The 7,856-nt window shown below is 39.8% G+C and overlaps 1 protein-coding gene across 1 annotated transcript in view; it reads right to left on the bottom strand.

Moving 5' to 3' along the window:
* The window catches only part of LOC146467595 (uncharacterized), a 45,068-nt gene continuing 37,212 nt past the window's right edge, over positions 1 to 7,856 (bottom strand). The window contains exon 18 of the mRNA XM_085125490.1: positions 1 to 647. Coding sequence (XP_084981616.1) covers positions 9 to 647 — 639 coding nt within the window. The 3' untranslated portion in view covers positions 1 to 8. The remainder of the gene's footprint in view (positions 648 to 7,856) is intronic.

Genomic DNA, 7,856 nt, shown 5'->3' with positions numbered 1-7,856 from the left:
ATCTTAATCTATTTAATCCACAAGTTCAGAGAATAGCCGTTAGGAAAATTGCAATTATCACCAAAGTCTCCATCACAGTCTCCTGTACCGAACCGAGCCTGATCAGCCTCTGTGATACCAATCCCATGATCCGCCCTGTGACAACTGTCACCACCACCGCCAATCATCATCACGGCTCCATCACCGGAACTCCAGTCACACCAGAATGCTAAGTTGTTATCACCATATATACCAAGATTACTGCCGCACGACACTGTACTAAATCCCCCTGTCGACGAGTAACTACCACCAAAATGCGTAAGACAATAGTGCCTGCATGAGTTGCTGTTCCAGATGCCACCATTTCGGTAGTTACCAAAGCTTGTTACAAAGTTCCTGAAGGTCATCCCTCCAGTGCAGCCTCTAACAGTGTTTAGCAGAAATGTATGGGAGCTGTCATCACTGCGGGTTATTTTGAGATAATCGCCCTGAACAAGCCATAATGCGGGCGATATCATGTCATAGTTGTCTGAAGGACTGGTGACGCTGCCGTAAGATGTTGTTCGGTCATACCACCAGCTGGCGTTGTACTGCATCCAGTTTGCACTGTCAGCATTCGAGAAGCGTGAGATTAAAGTCCAGCCACCATTGGACATGTCACAGTACACCTTACAATGCAAAAGGATAAAGGCATTGAGTGACTTGCACAAAATAAACTTTACTAACAATATCTATAAAAGGAATCAAAAGTTGGAATTATGTAAGGAATACTGGCGTCCAATTATGGAAGTCAGAGTAGTGCGTTCTTGGGATTCTAGCTTTCTTGATAACAACCCTAATATCCGAGGAGGTAACCACTTAATTATTAGTCAAATGACAAACATTTAAACATGGTAAAATCAGATATTAGTATATAATAAAATGATATTGCCACAGAAAGCGATACCAATTTCAGAAATAAAATGGTATGCTAAGTATAAAATCGTAGTGGCTGAAATACAACGACAGTTCTGTCAAAAGCGGATAGCGTCGGATGTCGTCCCTATTTTGTCGCTTGTCTTTCAATTTGATATCCGCGATTTCTTCGACAAGGAAAAAAAGAAAGAATGTTATATTTGGTGAACTGTTGTACTTTAAACTGACATGATGACTGTATTAGAATCGAGTAAACTGGTCAGTTAGTATTTATTTCCCTACAATTATGTCTTGACCATGACTGGCCATGGCTGAAATTAATCCGGAGTTTTTAAATAAATGAACCCCTTTCCTTAAAATTTCACAGTTGCCCTCGAAGCTCCTCGGCCAATCGTTCATTTGTCGGACAATCTTTCAGCCTCAGCCATGATCCTCTCATATATACTAGCTGCCCGAAAGGGCTTATTTACTAAATTGAACATCACCAAGACAAGTTGTTCATAGACAGATCCTGCAAAAATACTTTCAGAGACAGATGATATGGTGTACTAATATTGTGGCCACATACAACAACTACAGAACGGAATACGTGCAGGAGAAATCTGCGCGAACTTTACTGCAGATGTTTATGCTGTCAGTGTATAGGACTACAGAAGAAGAGAGCTACAGGTACTTCTAACTCAAATATCTGCTTTCCAGACTAACAAGCTGCAATAAGAGCTTTTAGACTCAGCATAGCAACATCACCAACACTAAAAGTCACATAAGGTCTCACCAAAATTCCCTAGACTTTGTAGAGAATATTTTCCATAAATACAGTGCATGGTCCATTGCCTCTGTGTAGTCAACAATGCCATCAAGACTGGCATATAGACCACACCTTAGTTTTGAAATTCATAGACCTGAGAAAAGTGCGGCTATCTGCGAGAACATCTGAAAGTGCGTCGCTTCCTGTGCACGAAAAATTGCTTTTGCCGCTCACTTTTGACTCACCTTTGACTTATGTCAAACGTGGTAACGACGCCTTTACCAAGCTTTTTGGCATCGTTAAACTTGGTAAATTAAGGCCTAGTGAAAGGCAAAGCGCCAATGATTAAGATCAAAGGCAGGGTAAAAGTGTTGTCAAATGTTTGATTGACTAGTGCAAAGGTACCTTTGACACACACCTAAGGAATAACGTAACAACTTTGATGTATGTAAAAGGACTGTCAAGTGTGCTATAATTAGCTACTATCAAGACATGTCAAAGGGGGACAAAGGCGTTCGTTCTGCACACCTTTCACGGTTACGCCCATGGTACAAATCAAAACGAGATCAAAGCCAACTTTTCCCTCAAATTTTCATACAAAAGAGGTACTGCCCATTCCGATGCACTACATCCAACAACAAGACTGCCAAGCAATATAAAAATACGAATGAAAACTATAATTTTATTCACGGCAGATCAGTACCTGCAATTGAAAGCTCTATCGTGCCTAAGTAGATTGCAGATTTGACACACACTCTGTTCCAAAGCTATAACTTCAAGTGACCGTTTACCCGGTTCGTGTCGGGTCTTCGGTTGATCTCATGTCTGACTTGGTCTAGATTACAAACTTGCAAGGGGCCTCAGACAGGCTTATTTCATTTATCCCTTGTCTAAAGTATTTAGTTGCACAAATATTTATAATTATACTACACTGATTGAATCACACGTCGAGTAGTTCGCGATGGGCATAGTCCATTCCCAGTCGCTGGCTGTAAACGTACATTAACCTACGTAGGTACACTGAGATCCCCAGCTCACTTGCTTACTGCTCTAGCTTGCTTGCGTGCACGAGCAGATTAAGCATATCGATTGTCAGTTTTTCTACCGCCATGTTAACTGACTCTTTGAGATACGTCCACATCACATTTTCTCTTGTTTGTTGTTTGCTTAGAGTTTGGCTGAAACGAGGAAATTACCTCAGAGCCTTCTTTTTTTTTTTTGATTGACTGATTTACAGTGACTTAAAGAGCTAAAGAGTTACCATCACGTACAGACACGGAATAAAAGGTATAGCCAGCTTCATAATAGATTACAGTGATAGTGGCTTACAATGACTTAAAATAATTCTGAACTACTGATAGCTTACAATGATGCTGTGGATTTATACTGACTAACAATGAATGCGATGTTCCAGTCAGTTGGCTGTCATGCCTACCTACGCGTTGTTTGAAGCCAAGAAAAGTGGCGTAATGATGAATGACGTGATCAAATTGACGGCGTGGGGGTGTACGGTGGAACTCTTTGCTGTACTAGCTGCCTATGCGCATGTCCTCTCAGTAGTCCTTTTATCAGAACTGAAATCCAAAGGTTGGAATTTACGATTATAAAAAAATTTCAGAATACTATCACATCGGTCAAAAATAGGCAGTATCTTACAACTTCTAATGTGGTGTATAGCCATGCATGCAGATACTCAGTGTCGCCTCTAAAAAGTTTTCATTCACTAATCTGCAATTTACCATGTCTGCGCATGTAGGATGTACTTTATCACCACTGTGTTATTACTGTATCAGGGCTCCATTTGAACTAGCCTTGCTAAACTGGACACCTCGTACAAATATTGATTTAAATGAAAGAAAAAATGTGTCCCAGTCTAACGTAAGGTATAGGCCGAGGAGTTGGTTTAAACTTCATTCAAATCTTTTTATTCATGTTCAAACGAGATATTCGTAGATTTTAACAAATCTCTTTCTTTGTGGCATAGCAAATGAACAAGCGGATCAGTTTATTTATAAGAAATAGTACGTAAGAGCAAGATAGAGTTTCTGAAGACAAAGAAATGGCCCACAATATGGTTAACCATTCCCTACCAAATTTTTTGGCCCATTTTTCCAAAACGGTGAAGAAAAACCCAGCTTGCTTAGTGTAATAAATATACCATTTAAAAGGTCTTGGTGAGTGAAGTTCGTTTCTGGAATCAAGATATAACTGAAGGATGTCAGGTCTTATAATAGAAATCGACTCAGGTGATAAGTATACCTCAAACGTGTAGCTTCTTTTGTAGCTTTTAATGCAAGAATACTCTGAGATATGTGAGAGTCTGTGTATGAAAACATTCAACAAATCATTTGGGTGGTGAACCACATCGTAGATACCAGAGGGTACCATTTTTTCCTTTGAAGTACAAAGATCTTTCTAAGACCAATTTGCTGACAAAAGCTCTCTCTAATTGAGAAAATACTGACCACGTTATGAGTTGAGGACCCTCGGTAGGGAAAGGGTTAAGGAGAAAACTGGGTTAATTATTTTCAAATACTCCGATCCCCTTAATTCAACTGAGCAGGAAGTTATTAACGGTTTCTGACTACAGGAAAGTGGACAAAGCCAACTTAAGCATTTATTAGTTAATTAATGAGCCGCAGCAAAATTCATACAGCTACCAAAATAATTCAATATTTTATACAGAAAAAAATAAGGAGACGATCAAAACTGCAAAACATGCTTTTAAATTTAGTCCAGTGATTCAAAAAGCCGACTACGCGAAATACTAGAGACGCGAGCGACTTCGTACATGCTAAAAGACTTTTTTTTTTTTTTTTTATATAATATTTATTGAAATTTATCATTTACAGAGCAGTTACAATTTCATTGACAATATTATATATAGGTTAAAATAATAACAATTGATACATTTTGCACAGTTACCCCATTTCTATTTTTAAGCAAATCAAATAATTCAAATAATAATAATAATTCAACTAATTTAACTAAATAAACCAATTAAACCAATTAAACCGAGCAACATCAGATAAAAAAAAAAGAATAGTAGATTAGGCGAATCAGCTTTAAAGACTTTTCACGTAGTTATCAATTTCTTCTCATTTGAATATCCATTTCTTTTCATAAAACTTTTTCTTACTTATTTTTCTTTCAATATTATATTTGATAGCTATCGTGTTCTGAAAACCTTGTATTTTAGGATGTATTTGTGTTCTTCTACAGTCCCACAAAAACAGTTTTCCAATGATAATAAAGTAATTAAGCAGCATATGTGAAGGGCATGGTGTTGAAAGTATTCCGAATAAGACATTTTCCAAAGTCAGGTGAATCACCTGATTTGACAAGCGGTGCCAATACAATTCAAACTCGTTCCAAAACTGCCTAGCATAAGTGCATTGATAAAGTAGGTGATATAGTGTTTCTCGCTCAGTTTCGCAGAAAGTGCATAATTCGTCAACTCTAAAACCAATTTTGCATAATTTCGCGTTTGTGTAGAGTATATTATTGAGAATTTTATACTGAAAGGCCTTAACGTGCAACAGCGTGAGGCAAAATGAAAGATTCTTTCAATAAATCATCTGATATATTAAAATCGCCTTTCCACTTATGAACAATATAAGGTGGCCGTGATTTCTTCGCAACAAATAACGAATAGTAATCTTTCGATTTCTTCTTTTTCACATCAAAAATGCTGTTATTTATCTGAAGCGAGGAAGGCGTTAGTAGGTGGATTTGATCGCGCGTATTTTTTAAGAAATCAGGTATTGAGTGTCGAAGGCCCGCCCACTGTAGAATGCTAACTTTTCCAATTTTATTTGAAACGTAACTAAAGGAATCGTTGATATTCAAATCAAGTCGGAGATCACGTATGTAAATAAATCCGGATTCATAGAAATTTTTGTAAAAAATGGGCTTTTTATCTATTCTTATTTCTTTATTATTCCAAATAACATTTGTCCAATTCATGTCAGTAACGAAACTGTCGCGAAATTGTGACCACCACAGAAGAAGCTCTCGATAAAACTGGGAAGTGAATGTATAATCCTTAACGTCATAGTTACAATTTAAAAAGAACAGTCCTCCAACTGTTTTCAATTGGTGTTGTAAGTACCGCTTCCATGTCCCATCGTTTGCGTTGAATATTCGTTTAAGCCATGCCAATCTCAAAGCTTTAACCATGCTTTCTAAATCAATCATTTTTAGTCCACCTTCCCCATAATCGTTTATTGTTGACACACGCGTTACTTTATCTGTTCCATTCCATAAGAATTTGAATAGCAATTGATTTAATTGTTTCACCAGCTCATTGGGTGTTGGCAGGAGTGAGCATACATAAACAAATTTGGGAATTAGAAAGGATTTTATTATTGTCACTTCACCAAGGATTGAAAGACCTCTGGAAGACCAAATGTTTATCAGTTTTTTAATACTATCCAGTCTTTCGATGAAATTCTTTTCTTTGAGCAGTGTAGGTGCACAGATGAATTTTGCGATGTTTAATACACAGATAAGAAACGCGTACAAACTTTCGTTGCGTTGAATGGACGGTATACGGTATACGGTAAATACGGTTTCAAAAATTGTGTTTATCCGGTGATAAGAAACGTCAAAACGGTAGATACGCCATAAGAACAAACCTAGCTCATGAACACACACGTTTTCGTTTTGATCTTTGAGCACATGCTCACTGCACCTGGCCGTAAGGCCTTATGGGAAAAAAGGAACGCGCGCGCTACTCGCGCGACGGAACTGCGCTAACATCCCCGGCCCTTTAAGGAACGATACCGACGTTGCTTAACATAACATAATATAGATTAAGGTCCTTCAAATGTTCAATTAACTTGAAATTGTAACAGTTCGTTATAACAATGTTCTCTCTATGGTTCAGCACTCAGCTCAGCACTTCTTCTCAGCATTCGTCCTCGGTACTCGTTTGATCTTCGTTTGACAGCAGGAGGACAAGCTTGTTAACGGGACGGCGTAGTTCTAAAGTTTGGGTCTTTAACAGGACACTTCGCACCAGTCCCTCTTTGTCTGGTTCCGTCTTGATAACACGGCCCATGGCCCACGCGTTTCTTGGTGAATGTTCGTCTTTGATGAGAACAACATCGCCAACGGTCAGATTTTGCACTGGTCGGTCCCATTTTCGCCGTTCTTGCAAGGTCACAATATATTCTCGTTTCCAGCGCGACCAAAACAGGTTGGCGAGATATTGGACTCTGCGCCAGCGTTTTCTCATATACACATCGTTTCGTTGGAACTTTCCAGGTGGGGGAAGTATGATGCTCGTCTTCATCGTCAGAAGTTGACTTGGTGATAAAGGGTTGAGATCATCTGGATCGCTGGAAGCAAGTGTTAAAGGTCTGGAATTTACAATGGCTTCGACCTCGCAGAGCAGTGTTCTAAACGATTCATCATCCAAACGGGTGCCATGCTCATGTAGTAGGACGGTGAGTACTTTCTTGGTGGTCCGGATCTGACGTTCCCAGACGCCGCCCATGTGGCTTGCCGATGGGGGATTGAAGATCCAATCGGTGCCTTCTTGGCGTAACTTATTCCTGACTTGATCGTTGTCTACTTCCTCGATTGCTTCTCGTAATTCCGCGTTGGCGCCGACAAAATTTGTTCCATTGTCACTTCGGATCTCCTGAACTGGTCCACGGCGGGCAATGAAACGTCTTAGGGCTTGAATGAAAGAGTCCGTTTCGAGTGAATTTGCTGTCTCGATGTGTATCGCTCTGCTTACTAAACAGGTAAACAGACAACCATAGCGTTTCAGTTCCTTGCGTCCTTCTTTGATCAGATATGGGCCGAAGAAGTCGACGCCCGTGAACGTGAACGGTGGGGCTGGTGTTAGGCGATCCTTAGGCAATTCGGCCATCTTTTGCTCGGTTACGGGAGCACGGTTCCGACGACAGGTAACACATTTCGTAATTTGATGGCGGACAGCAGCATTGGCGCCAAGTACCCAGTACTTTTCTCTCAATTTAGCTAGCGTGTGACCACGCCCAGCATGTCCCAGGTGCTCATGGATTTGTCGAATGATGAGTGTGGTGACATGATTCTTACGAGGTAATATGACAGGGTGTTTCGCTTCCTCTGAGAGATCTGCTTGGCTAAGGCGACCGCCGACACAAAGAACGCCTTCCCTGACGAACGGATCTAAACGGTACAGGGAACCAATCTTCTTAAACTCCACTTTCTTTTGTTTCTC

Source organism: Pavona decussata, unplaced genomic scaffold (genome assembly GCF_977016875.1).
Source record: "Pavona decussata unplaced genomic scaffold, jaPavDecu1.1 SCAFFOLD_134, whole genome shotgun sequence".
In the NCBI taxonomy this organism is placed as follows: Eukaryota; Metazoa; Cnidaria; class Anthozoa; order Scleractinia; family Agariciidae; genus Pavona; species Pavona decussata.
This window is presented reverse-complemented; position numbering and strand designations above follow the sequence as displayed.